General features: G+C 43.8%; 1 protein-coding gene across 1 annotated transcript in view; it reads right to left on the minus strand.

The window, feature by feature from the left end:
• WNT5B (Wnt family member 5B) overlaps positions 1-16,940 on the minus strand; it is a 134,660-nt gene extending 117,720 nt beyond the window's left edge. Inside the window, exon 1 of the mRNA XM_034403236.3 lies at positions 16,600-16,940. Within this exon, the coding sequence (XP_034259127.1) occupies positions 16,600-16,605 (6 nt within the window). The 5' untranslated portion in view covers positions 16,606-16,940. The remainder of the gene's footprint in view (positions 1-16,599) is intronic.
• Positions 16,941-17,481: the final 541 nt, after the last annotated feature.

Raw genomic sequence — 17,481 nt, forward strand, 5'->3', positions numbered from 1 at the left:
AGCATATAGTCCAGGATTTATTGATGACTTCCCATCCAGATAGTAGCCTGATCATACCTTGCTTCATTTTACAAAATTACTCAAAATTAGCCAACAACCATTTTTATCCATGGCATATTGTTTATTTTCAAATATGAATCATAAAAAGAAAAAAAAAGTTCAAACTTTCTATGTTTGAAATCAGAAACAGTAAATATTGGGTATGTATATTGCTAGAGAATATAAAGATGGCACTAGGTTAATTCTAGATACAAGAATATTAAATAACATAAAAGTAAGTTCGTGACACTCACTTAAAATCTAAGAGTCAGTAGAAAAATCTGTTACTTCTATTTATAAGCTGATTTTCATTTTAGAAACCATGACAGAATTATATTTGAATATTCTTTGGAATAAACGATTTGGTTCTTTTACATTAGGGATTCTTCACTTTGCTAGTGGGATACCATATTTTGTTCAATGTTTTATGATTTACAGCTGCAAAAGAAATATTATTTTCCTATCATCATCTTCTAATTGGGACAGCCACTGGGCAACATACAAATATTATTATTTCTGTGACAATATACATACAATGGTCAAACAATGTTGACTGGCGACCCCCAGGGGGAGAGCCTTCTCTGTAGGGGCACCTGCCCTCTGGAATGAATTGCCCCCGGAGATACGGATGATCCCTGACCTAGGCGCCTTTCGCCGTGCCCTCAAGACCTTATTATTTCAACAAGCTGGGCTGGCCTAAACATGAATTTTAATGTTTATTTTAGTTTTTAATAAGACTGGGGCCAAATTATTTAATATATTTTTAAATTGTTTTTAAATTTTTTGTATATATGTGTTTTAGTTTTGGCTGTGCATCGCCCTGAGTCCTTCGGGAGAAGGGCAGTATAAAAATTTAAACAAACAAACAAACAAGGTGGCACGCAGAGCCATATCTGTCGGCACACGAGTGTTGCCCTAGCTTAGCTCCAGTGTGCATGCGTATGCAAGTCAGCTGATTTTCGGGCCTTTTGGGCCCACCGGAAATCGGGAAATGGGCCATTTCTCTAGGGAGGGTGGGGAAGGCTGTTTTGGCCCTCCTCAGGCTCCTAGAAAGCCTCTGGAGCCTGGGGAGGGCAAAAAACAGGCCTACCGGGCTCACCGTGCCATCATGGGCCAAAAGTGGTGGGAGCGCGGGGGGGTCGTGCGTGCATGCACAGGGGCGGTGCACATTGAATTATGGGTGTGGGCACGCGCACACTCAACCCCCCGCACTCCACCCCGCTTTTGGCACCCAACGGCAAAAAGGTTAGCCATCACTGATATATAGCTCTGCATGTAGCCCTGCCAGAATACAACAAATGGCAATGCAGACAGCCTAATTCAATTGGCTAATCATCTGGTTTTAGATGCTGATGGAATTACAACATTGTTTTTAACTGCCTTCTCCTTTTGATTGTGTTTTAAAATGTCAATTCATCGTTTTACTTTGCACTGTAGTTTCTAATGTGCTATAAATTGTTCTAAACACCACGTGGACCATTAGAAGGATGAGATGTGATGCTGTAAAGCAGGGGTGTCAAACTCAAGGGCTGCGGGCCGGATTGGGCCTGCAGGGTTCTTAGATCTGGCCCACGGGGCTGCCCTGGAAACAGCAAAGGACCGGCCCATGGCCTTCCCAAGCTCCTTTTTCGCTGGCAGAGGGTTGCAGGAGTTCGTCGCAGCTGAAAATGGAGCTTGTGAGCCCATTTTTATTGGCAGAGTGCTTGAGCCACCACACGCGCCCCTGACATGAGTGACATTGAGCTGGCTACGCCTACCCTGGCCACACCCACCCCAGCTCCCCCGAGGTCAAACATAACGCTGATGCGGCCCTCAATGAAATCGAGTTTGACACCCCTGCTGTAAAGGAAGATTCTTCAACTTTTTTTCATGGACTTTTCTAATATGCTGAGCACTTCACTCCAAGAAGAATAAAGAATAAAGAAGCTGGTGGATCTCATATAAAAAACTCTACAGAATTCTACGGATTTCAATAAAGACACTAATTATTAGCCATTTTATTTTTAATTCCGGATTAAGGTATCCAGGGGCTACTTTAACAATGTAATTATTAGCTCTGCTATTCCTTGGAGATTGCTCTGATCCTCTTGGTTGTCTAGATTAATTTAGCACTTCTTTTAAGAGCCTTTTTGCTTCAAACATTTTGGAAAAGCTGTCCCATTTACAAACAGATTCAAAACACTCTTCTTTTTTAAAAAAAGTTTTTTTTTATTTTTTAAACAAACATTTAATACATCAGTCATTCCTTCCGTGTGACATCTCGGTGTTGTCTCCAATCGTTCTCCTTTTTGTTATTTCTTCTGTCTTCGTTCTCATCCAATCAATTACAACAATTCATCACTAACAAAATATTCTGATTATAGCATTTTTATACATAACTATTAATTTACTTATTTGTATCTCTTTTCTAACCAATAGTAGAATTGATTCCATGTCTTAAAAGTATTCTGAATCTTCTCTTTCTTTAATCATCAAAGTCAATCTATTCATTTCTGCACAATCTAAGATTTTTTTAATTACTTCTCCTTCCAAAGGTATTTGCTCTGCTTTCCAATGTTGTGCATAAAACACTCTTCTTTTCATGGAGCTTACTTTCAGATAATGTGTTTGCAATGTTAAGCAATGTTCTGGCTGCAAAAGAACAGTTAAATCAGCCTAATGCCAGGCTATTGATATTGTCAGTTTAACACAAGCACAAAATACAGGTCCCAAACCAGTTGTCTAGACCTCAGCAAGAGTTGAGATCTAATACTTTTGTAGGATAATGGTACAAACGCTGTAATCTTTGAAATACCAGCAAAATTTGGACAAGAACACACGTTGCTAAGTGATGTGGTTATTGAGCGAGTCATGCCAATTTTACGAGGTTTTTAATTTGCCAAGGTCATTAAATAAATCACTGCAGTCATTAAGCAAATCACATAGCGGTTGCCAATCTGCTTTCCCCCTCTGACTTTGCTTATCAAAAGCCTCCTCAGAAGGTTGCAAATGATAATCACGTGAACCTGGGACACTCCAATCATCATAAATACATACCAGGTGTCAAGCACCAACCATTTTGATTCCATGACTGCATGTACCCTATGACAGTCACAAGTGTGAGCACAGGTCATAAGTCACTTTTTTCAGCACTGTTGTAACTTCAAAAGTCATTAAATGAAAGGCGGCAGAGGTGGTATTCAGCCGGTTCGGATTGATTCGGGCGAACCGGTAGCTCCGACGATTAGTTGGCCCCGCCCACCTAGCCCCGCTCTATCTTGTCCTTTATTTCCTGCTTTGTAGCTCATCTCAATCTTGCAGCACAGCTGATTCTCCCTCCCTTCGCTGTTCTACTTACTGTTGCTGACTTGGAAGGTAAGCAGCTGAGCTTCTAAATGCTCCATTTTCAGTGCAGGCGCAAACGCCTTAGGCGCATGTACGTGCTCACCGAACTGGTTGTTAAACCGGCAGCATCCCACCACTGAACAGCTGTAAGTGGAGAACCATCTGTATGGAAGCGTTGGTGGCGCAGTAGATTAAGTGCTGTTAAAGTAGTACTTAGCTGCCAGCTGCCTGCAATTACTGCAAGTTCAAATCTCACCAGGCTCAAGGTTGACTCAGCCTTCCATCCTTTTGAGGTAGGTAAAATGAGGACCCGGATTGTGGGGGCAATAAACTGACTTTGTATAAAAAAGAACACCATTTGGGGGGGCTGAAAGCCCTACTAAGCAGGTATATAGAAAAGTATGAAGGCTATTGCTTAATGCATTGTAAGCCGCCCTGAGTCTCCGGAAAAGGGCGGCATATAAATTGAACTAATAAATAAATAAATAAAAGCTACAAAAAGTTTTTGGTTTGATCCAGAAAGATTTATCCTGTTCTTCACTGGGTATGGCCAGAATATCCTCAAAAGGATTTCTTTTTAATTTGATTTTCTTGTTAAAATTACAAATATCCACCTTCAGAAATATCCACCTTCGGACTATGTAGCATACATAGAAGTACTTTTCAGAATCAAACATTGGTTTGATTGCACTGAATTGACAGCCTTCATCACAATGTCAAAACAGAATTGTGGAACAGGACAGTTACCAAACAAATTAGCCCATATGGCAAATCACAGCATTAATGAGCCACGGTGGTGCAGCGTGGTTACAGTGCAGTACTGCAGGCTATTTCTGCTGCCTGCTGGCTGCCTGCAATTTGGCAATTCAAATCTCACCGGGCTCAAGATTGACTCAGCCTTCCATCCTTCTGAGGTGGGTAAAATGAGGAACCAGATTGTTGGGGGCAATATGCTGACTCTGTAAATTGCTTAGAGAGGGCTGTAAAGCACTATGAAGTGGTATATAAGTCTAAGTGCTATTGCTATTAACCATGCAGTTGATGTCCCAAAAGTGCTTTTTTTCAAGGGGAAACTGGACTTTCTGGTTTTTCTTTGAAGACGTTTTGCTTTTCATCCAAGAAGCTTCTTCAGCTCTGACTGGATGGTGGGGAATGGAAGGATTTATACTCCTTGCAGACAGACTGAGAATCTCCATAGACATGCAGCTGATGGATTTTTAGGGAGCAGCAGATCTAAACACAGACATTCTCCTAGATGGCACTGTAAATGTTTCTCCATGAAACTCCAAAGCTACCATTGCCAAACAGAAAGAGAATACGAAGTTATAAACTAATAGGCATAAAATTTAGCAGTTGCAAATCTAATCACTTCAGTCCAGGCTGTACATCACGAGAAAAAGATATTATTCCCATTGTGGAATCATTAGCCTTGGATTGCAAGTTGCTGTAGACTTCATATGGTATGTGGGAGGATTCCAGTTCCCACTGTGATAAATTTATTCAGCAGGAGGTAGCAAATTGAAGGCAGAAAACAGTCCAGTTTTTCTTTAAAGGAAAATCAAACTCAACAAACAGTGGGAGAACTGGCATCTCAAAGCCCACAACGGAACCAAAACCTAAGATCTCCTAGAGAAAAAGTTTGTAGCAACAGCCAAACACGGTCAACCTAAAACAGACCAGAAAACGCTGCAACAGCAGCCAGAACCACAACTCAAACCTCACAATATGTCAACCAGGGATGCATAAAACTGCCTGGATAGTTTAAATTTAGATAGGTAAACATGCAAGTTGGAAGAATTGGCACTTATTCAAGTTTACTCAGGTAAGCTGTTAAGCAGAAACAATTAGGCTATTTACAGGAAAAACACATCCAGCCTCCCACCCCAGGGTTCAAAGGGAAAAAACATTAAGATCAAGGATCTAACTTTCAGAAAAAGTGCAGACCCACACAAATGTGATTGCGACAACTGTTGAGTCTATGTTTCCCCATCTATAGCAAGTAGCATCCAAAACCTGGACACAGGACATCTTAATGTCAACTCATACCATTTTTTGAAAATTAAAAATTATTCCTATTTAAATTCCAACTTTTCACCTACAAATGCCATTCAGTCTAACAACAATGCAAGATACGATACAAAATTATACAGAAGATATTAAAACCAACCAATTTGATTCAATCTTTGGAAGCCACCAATTTATTTCATTAACTACAGATACACCTCGGTGGTGTGGTTGTTAGTCGCAAAGTCGTATCTGACCCACTGCAACCCCATGGGCAATGTTCCTCCAGGCCTCCCTGTCCTCTACCATCCCCCGGAGTCCATTTAATCTCAATAGTCTGGACTATTGTAACGCTCTCTACATGGGGCTCCCCTTGAGGAGCACTCGGAGGCTCCAACTGGCGCAGAGTGCGGCCGCGCGGGTGGTGATGGGAGCAACGTGGCGCTCCCATGTAACGCCTCTCCTGCGTGAGCTGCACTGGCTCCCGGTGGTCTTCCGAGTGCGCTTCAAGGTTTTGGTTATCACCTTCAGAGCACTCCATGGCTTAGGACCTGGCTATTTACGGGACCGCCTGCTGCCACCAATAGCCTCCCACCGACCAGTACGCTCCCATAGAGAGGGGCTCCTCTGGGTGCCGTCGGCCAAACAATGTCGACTGGCGGCCCCCAGGGGGAGAGCCTTCTCTGTGGGGGCACCTACGATCTGGAACGAGCTCCCCCCGGAGATACGGAGGATTCCGGATCTGCGTACCTTCCATCGCGTGCTTAAGACGTTCTTATTCCATCAAGCTGGCCTGACCTAAACTTTTCCTCTTTTTAAATGGAATTTTAAATTTGGTTTTAATTTATTGGGGTTTTAAAATGGTTCAGCCAAATTTATTTAATTAGTTTTATCTCTATTTTAAATTTTGTATCTATATGCTTTATTTCATGGCTGTTCACCGCCCTGAGTCCTTCGGGAGTAGGGCGGTATACAAATTTAATAAAAATGAAAAAAAAAAATGAAATGCTGACTGTTTCAGTGATTCCATCCAGCCACCTCATTCTCTGTCGTCCGCTTCTTCTTTTGCCCTCAATTGTTCCCAGCATTAGGCTCTTCTCCAGTGAGTCCTTCCTTCTCATTAGGTGGCCAAAGTATTTGAGTTACCTAATTATTGAGATACCTCAATACTCATCATTAACTGGTTCCGGGAAGCCCGATGAGTACCAAAAATAATGAGTACTAAACAATTTTTTCCAGTAAAGAATAATGTAGTGAGTCACGAGGCAGCCGACACCGACAACTTCTAGCTTGTGCATTGAGTACCAAACAAACAATGAATACCGGGATAAAAAAAATTAGTGTCAAAAGGTGTTGAGTACCAAATTCGATGAGTTTCAAAGCACCATTGTAGATCTTCAGAACAGATATACGAGAACGAGATTGACACAGCTGGAATTTGTGCAATTTTGTGTCCAATAAATAGCCACCCGGTGACGCAAAATATCACATCTTTACTTATGGCCATCATGATTGTCCACTTAGAAAATCCTTGGAACTGCAATATGGATGGGGTGAAGTATGAGAATCTTCCAATGGGATTCTCAATGTAAGGATGTGTTGTGGCCCCACCCTCTGAGCCTATCTCATCGGACGAAGAAAGCTCCGAACATGAGGTGGAGTCAGCCAGGCCTCCCTCTCCAGGCCCCTCCCCTCTGGCACTGTCTCAGGTGCCGGCCGAGGGAGAGGAGATTAGCCAGGAGCCAGGTGTCTCGGATGAGAGCAAAGAAAGAGAGCCGTCATTCCTGGATGCACGTCAACGAAGGCGTGATAAACGGTTGCAGCAGTTAAGGAGGTGTGCTAGGGATTAGAACTGAGTCACTGGACCACACCCCAGAGACTATATAAGAGAGGGTGGTGGCTGGTAAAACTCCGTGACGAACAAAAACTAACTTTGGCTAGTCACTTGAACAACGTCTGAAGCTGCCGAAAGGGATATTGTTTTGCTGGACTATTTGCAATGCGTATGTAATTTTATGTTATCTGTTGCAGTAAAAGCTCTTGGCAGACGGTGCTTATATTGCTGCCAAGTTTGAGATAACGACCTGTGTGCATGCCAAGTACTTTCTTAACCCTCGGCTGGCTGTGTTTGTGTGTGTGTGTAGACGGGGACAGATCAGGATGGAACTATCCATGAACATTCGCAATCAGGACGTGACCTCAGAATCTTTTGGCATGATTGTGGGAAATGTGCAATAGTTCTTCCATCAAAATAATGCACTGCAACATAGTATCCTGGCGAGGCACATGCTAAATGCAAAAGAGAGGTGCATGCCACCGAAAAATGTCCATGGGGAAAGGACTTGATTTGGCCTAATGGGAAGTGAGAAGTACTTTTATGCTGCATATTTAAGGGACAAAATATGCAAAGAATATATATAAAAAATGAGAACGAGAAGCTTTGCACAAAACCTCCACAACTGTATACTCACTCTGCAGTTAAGAGTTAATCTAAAAATAAAATATATGAATTGAGCAAGTATAAAACAGCCAAAGGAATGTGCTATATAGTATTACATGAACTAGATGAACTGGAGGGTACCCCTTTCTGAGAGAAGGGGGATCTCTTTTTGGCCCCCTTGGGCACAGAAACATGAGATACGAAGCCTAGAAATGCAGGAAATCTAGGTCTGGAACGAAGCCAGTCTGCCTGTCCAATTCTGCCTCCTCTTCTGAATTGGCACTTGGATCTCTTCAGATATTTTTTTTTTCACTTTTGCTATAGAAGTAATGAAAACCTGCTTTCATTAATAATTGGCACATTTATTGTTCCATGTTGTTTCATGTGTGAAATATGGATTGGCTGCATTGATTCTATGGGTACCAAAAGCTTAATGTTTTGCACGCACAGCTTTGCTTCTCATCTTTACTTCCATAAGCACGTCTGTAACATCTCAGTTTGAGTGACTCACATCAACTGATAGACATATCAGTTTTCCCCACCGGGTACGTCCATGTGGCTGGATTAGGTAAGAATTCTCTACCTAACAGACCAGAAGAGTATCCACGTACTAGAGTTATTTAGCAGATATTGCATATATAGAGGCTATGAGTAAAATGGAGACACCAAAAAGTAGTTATGAAATCTGGATAAGAATTTATGGTTTATATGATATTCAAAAGGGAGATGGCAACTGACACCCCATGAACTTGATTGGGTTCATGTTGAAGTTTGAGGTGGTCCCTGAAAATTATAATGGAGTAGCCTTCTTCAAGGGCCTTCATTATCAGTGCAGGAAGAACGCGATACATTATCAGTGATGGCAGAGTGGTTGGAATGCCGTATTGCAGTCTAATTCTGCCTACTGCCAGTAGTTCAAATCTCACCGGCTCAAGGTTGACTCAGCCTTCCATCCTTCCCAGGTTGGTAAGATGAGGACCCAGATTGTTGGGGGCAAGAGGCTGTCTCTGTAAACCACTTAGAGACAGCTGTAAAGCACTATGAAGCGATATATAAATCTAAGTGCTATTGCTATATTAGGAAGACCAAATCATCCAAAACATTTTCTTCCCTCCATCTGCATCCCTCTGAAAATTGGTAACAGGAGTAAATTTCTAAAATGGGTCAAAATACATCATTTTGAACCAACAGGGTTCTAGGTTACTCAAGGATTCTATCCTTTCCATGGATCATCTGGTGCTACATTTGTTCTCTTCTGCTACCCATGATGTTGAGGAAAGTAGTTGCTTGGAATAGACACTAGTCTGAGTTCCCCCTGTGCTCACATAATGGCTGATTATGATTATCTGTGGTTTTTTCCCCTTTTAGCTCTGCTACTCCACAAAGAACCAATGGCTAGAAAGCAAAAATGGAAACGAACATCAGTTTATTTCCAACAATCCGATTTAAACTATCTGGTTGAATATGATCAAAATATTTTTCCTCAGTGATGGCACTAAACCAGTGATGGCTAACCTTTTTGCCATTGTGTGCCCAAAGCGGGGGGAGTGCAGGGGGGTCGCACTCACATGTGCCCACACCCATAATTCAGTGCACCCCGCTCCCCCCATGCATGCACGCGTGACACCCCTGCGCTTCCCCCGCTTTTGGCATATGATGGCACGGTGGGCCCAATAGGCCTGTTTTTCGCCTTCCCCAGGCTCCAGAGGCTTACTTGGAGCCTGGGGAGGATGAAAACAGCCTTCCCCATCCCCCCGGAGGCCCTCCGGAGGCCAGAAATGGCCCGTTTCCCAATTTCTGGTGGGACTGGAAGGCCCATTCTTCGCTCTCCCCAACCTCCAGAGTCTTTCTACGAGCCTGGGGAGGGCAAAAACGCCCTTCCCAACCCCGTTTGAGGCTCTCTGGAGGCTGGAAATAGCCTTCTGGTGGGCCAGGAAGGCCCGAAAATGTGCATGCCAGAGCTGAGCTAGGGCAATGCTCATGTGCCCATTGATATGGCTCTGCGTGCCACCTGTGGCACCCGTGCCATAAGTTCGCCATCACGGCACTAAACCTTCTTCCAAACCGAGATTATTCCATGGAATAGAACTGTGAAGCATATTTACTCGCAGACTATACACTGATGCCATTTATGTATGTTACTCCGTTCTTAATATTTTGTGAGTATTTTGCTTTATTTTAACACACTGCCATTTCCTATTGTTAGGTGCCTCTGGTGTATTACTGTAGCTCCAGAATATCTATCTAATACTAGTTTATTTAATTATTTGAATAGAAGCAATCTAACTTCTTTTTCCTACCTGGTTTTTCAAGACATGCAGCCAGGTATGGTATTTAATCAATTACATCTTTGCAATGGAAACTGGGAAACACTAAATTTCTTCAATTTCTCCAGAACCAGGACAATGGGAGAAATTCACATTATCATATTTTTACTTTAAAAGTTCTTTGGAGTATCATAGAACATCTATGTATAAAAAGGGTAGGATAACAACTTACACTTTATTCCATAACAAAGGTCAAGTCATTTTAGGTCAGTTTTGGCAAGTGAAGATATATATTATCATTGGTGGAAAAAATATTTAGAAGAGTTGAGGTTTTTCTACAGCACGTTAAGTTAAAGCTAATGGAAGAAAATCAAGGCAATGTTAGCTGGAGAGAGGACAGGACTACACAATCGGTGTACAGCCTATGTATCTGTTGAAATGTTTGGCTTGTCCAATATAGAAAAGGAAACAATATGACCTCACCAAACACCTCCTCAGCAAAGCAGAAATTATAGCTGTTAGGTATATAGTGCTCAGAGATAAAAATCATTGCGCAAATATATAATTAGTTTCTCAAAACTTAAGGTGTGGATAAGAATGCCCATGTTACTAAAGGTGAGCTTGTTTTTATACTTTATATGATCACTTTTAGACTGAGCCAGTCAAATTAATTCACTGTGATTTTTTAAACTGTAAATCATCTCTCTCTCTTTGGCCCTCCCTCCTGCCTTCTCTCTCTCTCTCTCTCTGTCTCTCTCTCTGTCTCTGCCCTTCCCTCCCGCCCTCTCTCTCTCTCTCTCTCTCTCTCTCTCTCTCATGTATTTTTTATCAGGGTGGATAAAAATCAATGATTTTTTTTAAAAAATCAAAAAAATCAGATTTTTTTATTTAAATCGGATTTTTTTTATTTAAATCGGATTTTTTTGATTTTTATCGAATTTATTTTAATAAAAAACTTTTGGGATAAAAATCTATTGTAAGATAGTTTCCTATTTAAGATACATAAATAATTTAGTTTATTCAGCATGAAATGGAGCTTAGTTATGTAGCATGAGGCTGTATATTCTGCAACACTGGGACTATCGGTGAGTCAACAGTGGGTCAAAGGAATAGCAGAGATGACAGTTGCTCTTTAAAAATTATGATTTAAATTGATTTAAATCAAGCCTTTTTACTAGTGATTTAAATCATGATTTAAATTGTGATTTAAATTAACTCAATTTAAATCAAATCCACCCTGATTTTTATGGAAACTTTTAACAAAGTAAACTAAAAGAAACCAAAATAGAACAAAGAAGAAGAAATGAAAAAGCAAAAAGTGCAAAAAAGTATATAAAAAATTAACAATATGTAAAGAAAGATATAAAGAAGTGGCTTTTGAACTTCTCCACAGCAGTTATCTAAAGTTTCATCATGAGCCTTTTTTCTATAATCTATCCTAACTGATCAACAAAACCAAAAATCACGAGTTCATATTTTTTTTTCTTTTTGCCTTAAAATGTCCACAAAGGTTTTCCAGTAACTGATAAAACGACGTAGCTATTATCCTTTCTCTAATTGAACAAATCAATGGAGCCATTTCAGCAGGTTCTGCCACCTTCACAACTAATCCAAAGGTGCTTTTCAAAAGGCAACTTGACTTTCTTGGAGTTTTTTTTTTTCCTTGAAAACATTTCACTTCTAATCCAAGAAGCTTCTTCAGTTCAACTTCTTGAATGAGAAGCAAAATGCTTTTAAGGGAAAAAAAAAACACCCAAGAAAGTCCAGTTGTCTTTTGAAAAGCACCTTTGGGACAAGCATGACTGGATGACTGAGAATCTCCATAGACATCTTCACAAGTAATTCTTTTATTGTGCATCATTTTACCGCTGCATTGCTCCAGTGGCTGCTTTCATACACTACCTAGAGCAGTGGCCCCCAATCTTTTGGGCACCAGGGACCGCTTCCGTGGTGGAGAGATATTTTTCCGTGGCCCGGAGGGGGCATGGCTTTGTGTGCTGCCTGCATCCCATGGATGGAGCTTCGCTTGTTTGCACAGCCTGATTTCTGGCATGCTGCGGCCTGGTGCCAGTCGATGGACCAGGGGTTGGGGACCCCTGACCTAGAGCGACCTTGCTCAAAATATTCCTACAGAGAAGGGAGTTTCAGGTTCTTCACTGACTCTCCAATATACTAATATACAGAGTTTGGGGGGGGTATCACTCGGAGAGTGTCATAAATACAGTATCACTAAATGAAGTTTCCCTCAATCTCCCTTTTCTCTTGATCCAAGTTTTTTTTTTTTTTAATTTGATTTATATGCCGCCCTTCTCCGAAGACTCAGGGCGGCTTACAATGTGCTCAGCAATAGCCTTCATCCTTTTGTATATTTATACAAAGTCAGCTTATTGCCCCCACAAACTGGGTCCTCAATTTACCTACCTTAGAAAGGATGGAAGGGTGAGTCAACCTTGAGCTTTGGCGAGATTCGAACCCTGCAGTAATTGCAGGCAGCTGGTCTTAATAACCAGCTTAATAACAGGGTGCCTTAAACCCCTGTACTACCAAGGCTCTTTTTCACCCCAGAAGTCATTTTCTGGGTTTGAATCTATTGCTCGCTACGTTTTGCTTTCCAACCCAACTCCTCTTTCGAACCTTCTAAACATCTACTAGCCCTATTTAACTCAAGAGCCATTGAACCTTCTCTCATAGCCGGGCGCTCAAATGAGCTATAGAGTGGCGGTTTTAAAAGCTGCAGGCGAACAGCGTTGAAGACGCAACACGGAATGGAAACAAAAGGCTTCTATAAATCAGACCAAATAATCCTGCAGCTCTGTAAAAAAGATTTGGTTCTCTCCAAAGACTTGAGCGGTTCCACTTCAAATTGCAGGGTCTCGGCTGATATAGCAAAATGCCCCTTCATATAAAACATCCCTTCCTAAAGAAAACAAGAGATCAAGACAACCGTAAACCTTCGTTTTCCATTCTGGATTTCCCTGTGCAGGCAGTGTTTTTTGTATACTGTAGAGAAGATTCCCAGACTGACATATTATAGCCCAAAGACAGTTTTACTGCCCTGAAAAAGTATGTCTAAGTCATTACGATACCAGTAAGAGGCCATATGCAGCTTCAAAGACCACGGCAATCTAAACTACCCTAATTCAATAACTTAATCTGAAATGGGAAGTATATTCCACTTCAATGCAAAGGGGAAGCTGGTTGTGCCTGCAACACACACCACAAGTGCCATCTGTTGAGACACTATCACAAGCAGCATCAATCATACTGTTTACAACTGGGTCAACAAAGCTGAGAAGGCAAATACAGCTGCTTGTTGCATATATATGAGAAGAAGTACTATCTATATAAGTACAGATAAGGGGGAAGAGCAGAAGTTGTACTTAAGTCTAGTAGCCAAAAGCCTGTCATAATGTGTATACACACTGCTGTACAAACAGGGCAATAATATGGCATATATCAAGCCCAGCTCTGCTGTATATTTAAAACCCACCCCAATTCATTTAACCAAATATGGTTGGGTTGAATGGGGCCTATTTTATCTTTGACCAGCACTGCTACAACACAAGAGATAATTTTGACTTTCTCAGCACAATATCCATCAGCAATGGATACCCTCCAGAAGTACAGCTCACGTAATTGCTGTCTGTGTTGTGTGGAAATTATAGAAATGGAAAGACCATCCTTTGGAAAGCTTGAGATCGGCAGTCTCTGCTGTAGATGGTTTCAGAAAAGTGGGATATAAAGTTGACAAAATATAGAAATATATGCCTATGTACATACAAGAATCATAGCTGGATTTCTAATCAGACATTTTTAAAGCAGCCACAAGAGGTAAGTTAGGACAGTAGCTTTGGGCAATTGGCCTCTTGACTTTCTTCAACTCAACCCCTTATGAAAGACAATCAGATCTGAGTTGTCATATGCCACCATACTTTAGGTTCTGGGAATAATTCCCAAGTTTAAGGGCACTTAATTCTGTTCCCCAAATACCATTTCAGTGCTTACACACACACACACTGATACTAGCATATAAATAAAGGTTATTGACCTCCGGAATGGACACTTATTAAGAAAATAGAAAGGAAAGCAGTCAACTATTTGCAATTACAAAAATTTAGAACCTAAGTGGTCCCAAAATCAGGTCACATGATTCCATATTTTTGTCTTGCTGGTTAGGGAATTAGATGACTGAGGTCCAAAAAGCACCAGATCTGGCTTGATTTATGCTATCTGAATAGTATTTAGACATCTCCCCATGCTTATAGGCTGGGTATTACCTATTCCTGAACTGAGATCTTATTTGTATAACAGATGAGGTTCCTCCCTTCCATTGTTTTTCCACAGGGCTCTTTCAATAATTAAATTAACCTGAGGTCTCTACCCTGCTAACCTTGTTCTCACTGTAAAAGCAAAAAAGGACTAGTTCCCCAGGGCCTAATAAATTGCTTTGCTCAATCTAGGCAATGGCTCGTTCTAGGCTAGCATCCTTCCATTGCCAAAGGCCAGATGGGATGTCTAGAAGCCCACAAACTGGTTGCACAGACCTCTGTGATTCTACTGGAAGCCTGAAAATTGGAGAAATAGCTCTAGAGGCTGAATCTCTAGCAATCTCGCCTGCTCTACCTTGATCTCGTGATCTGATCCAGAAGCATCTTTACAGCGTCGTTCAAAAACAGCTGCACTGTATCAAAGGTTGCGGCACTGCTTTTATTCATCTGTCAAGTCAAGCCATCATCCTGTTGGAAATTCTGGACGTCACCCAAAATGGGATAAGAAGGACCACCCAAAATGAAAAGAGGCCAAGCAGAGCAAACTGTCCTTCAGGAGTCTCAACGCTGGAGACCACTTCCATCACCCCCAGACAGAAGGGAAGCCCTAAGCAGCAGACAGGAGCTCAACCCAGCCTTGCCAGCTGTCTCAATGCTCCTCATTTTAACATTAGGACGCAAGAGTTTACGGATTGTCAGTCCTCTAACATGCATCGAAATTTGAAACAGAGGAATCGGGTTTCAATCAGGAAACCCAAACAAGGACCTGAAGTTTATTATAATCCTGCACCTAAGGACAGGACCCTCCAACAGTCACTCCTCTATACTCAAAATATTGTCCTATTTCTATATGTTGGGTGAACTAATTATAATTACTTTAATTCTAAAAAAAAAAGGCTTGGCTACAGATTCTGGGTACTTTGGGAATGGGGTTGTTGTTAGTTGCGAAGTCGTGTCCGACCCATCGCGATCCCATGGACAACATTCCTCCAGACCTTCCTGTCCTCTACCATCCCCCGGAGTCCATTTAGGTTCACACCTACGGCTTCAGTGACTCCATCCAGCCACCTCGTTCTCTGTCGTCCCCTTCTTCTTTTGCCCTCCATCGTTCCCAGCATTAGGCTCTTCTCCAGTGAGGTTCTTCTTCCTTCTCATTAAGTGGCCAAAGTATTTGAGTTTCATGGGATGGGGGTAAATGACAGCAAATGATATTTGCTAGTCTGCTTCTGTTTGGGACAAATCCTGCACCTGCTCTCCACTGGATCCCTGTCAGGATCCCTTTCAAACACACAAGGGAAAGAACTCAAGGCTGATCTATTCAAATGGCTTCAGGTGGGCTGTTTTTCCAAGGTCCTCTTGTGGTAAGATTTTAAAGGGGAACTTCAGTTCCCGGATCCCGGGAACTCCATTCGTCCCCCCCGCATCCCGAAAAGCCCTACTTGCCCCTTTCCCTGCGCCGGACTCACCGGTTCAGCCCAGCCCCCTCCCAGGGACTCCCGCGGAGCTTTACTGCGCTCAAACAAAGGTGCAGAGATTTCGCCTCGCCCGCGAAAGTGAGAACAGCTGCGGGATTTTTTTTTTTTTTGCAAACACACCGAAGTTTTCCGCTTCGGGAACGAGTCGTTTCCCGCCCACCCGACCCCACGCAACAGTTCCTTGCGGGAACCCAAAGGCGCTTTTTTCTACAAGAGGCAACTGGACTTTCTGTTTTTTTTTTCTTTGAAGACGTTTCGCTTCTCCTCCAAGAAGCTTCTTCAGCTTCCGAAGAAAGTCCAGCTGCCTCTTGGGGAATAAAAAGCACCTTTGGGGACAAAAGCTGGATGACAGAGAATATCTAGAGACCTTCCTTACGGGAACAACAACTCCTTCCACCCACCCCCACCCCGCCCAGTAACGGGAAGACGCTGCTCCCAACTCCGCGCATCTTCCAGGGTGCCAACTCGCACGTTCCTACAAAGATGCGCGCCGAAGAAAAGCAGATCCAAAGCCAGATCCTGAATAAAGCCCGCGGCCAGAGCAAGCCCCTTCCCCCCACGCCTGCCCTGCCTCCTGCGCAGCGCCCGAGAGGACGCCTACACGTGTTGCGTTCCCGGGAAGAGAGCGCAACGTGTGAACGCGGGCAGAGCTTCATCTCGGCTACGTTCGGTTCCAGAAACCGCGGCGCAACAACCCCCAGCCGCCGCCGCCGCCGCCCCTCGAGGACCCCGGCTATGGGAACCAGCCAGATCCCCGCTTGGAGCTGCCTTGCTCGCCCTACCTGCATCTGGCGACGCCCAGCCGGCGATGCTGCTGCTTCGGCCGCCACTCTCGAATTAGTCCCGGCGGTGCGGCGCGGCAGGTGAGTCGTTGGCTGGGCGGGCGGACGAGGAGGAGGAGGGCGCCCGGCCAGACGAGGCAAGGTCAAGGCGGGAGGCCGCGGAGCCGGCGGATTGGGCCGCCTCTGGCTGAGCTCTTCTCTGCCCCGATCGCCTCGCTTTGGGCCCCCGATTGGCTTCTGCCCGTGAGGGATTCCCGCTCGACCCCCGGCACGCAGCTCAGACGGGCCGCTGAAGTTTTAGCCGCTGCTGCAGCCGCGACGGAGCGCGCGGAGTTGTGGCTTGCATCGCAGGCAGGCAGGCAGGCGTGGCGATCCCGGGGGCTCCGAAAAGAGGCTCCGGCCCGCCTCCCCTCACGCCCCGCGCCCGCCTCTCCTCCCTTCCCACAGGAGCGGCGCCCCCGCCCCCCCACACACACACACCACCACACGCCCGTCCCGCAGTCTCGCCACCGATGGGCACCACCCGGGCAGTCCTTCCTTCCCCCCCCCCTCCTCAACCAGGCACCTTCGCCCTCCCGCTGCCCCGCCCGATCCTGAGGTCCTCCCAGCGCAACCTGAAATCGCTCTTCCTTTTCCCACCCACCCCCACCGCCCCGTCGCTACCGGTTCCTTCTGAACAGGGGGCTCCAACCAAGGTTGCTGTCTGGGGAATTCTGGGAGTTGAAGTCCTCCAGGCTTATAAAGTGACCAAGGTTGCTGTCTGGGGAATTCTGGGAGTTGAAGTCCTCCAGGCTTATAAAGTGACCAAGGTTGCTGTCTGGGGAATTCTGGGAGTTGAAGTCCTCCATGCTTATAAAGTGACCAAGGTTGCTGTCTGGGGAA

The sequence above is a fragment of the Pantherophis guttatus genome, chromosome 7 (assembly GCF_059756535.1).
Source record: "Pantherophis guttatus breed Tessera chromosome 7, ASM5975653v1, whole genome shotgun sequence".
NCBI classification, from domain to species: domain Eukaryota; kingdom Metazoa; phylum Chordata; class Lepidosauria; order Squamata; family Colubridae; genus Pantherophis; species Pantherophis guttatus.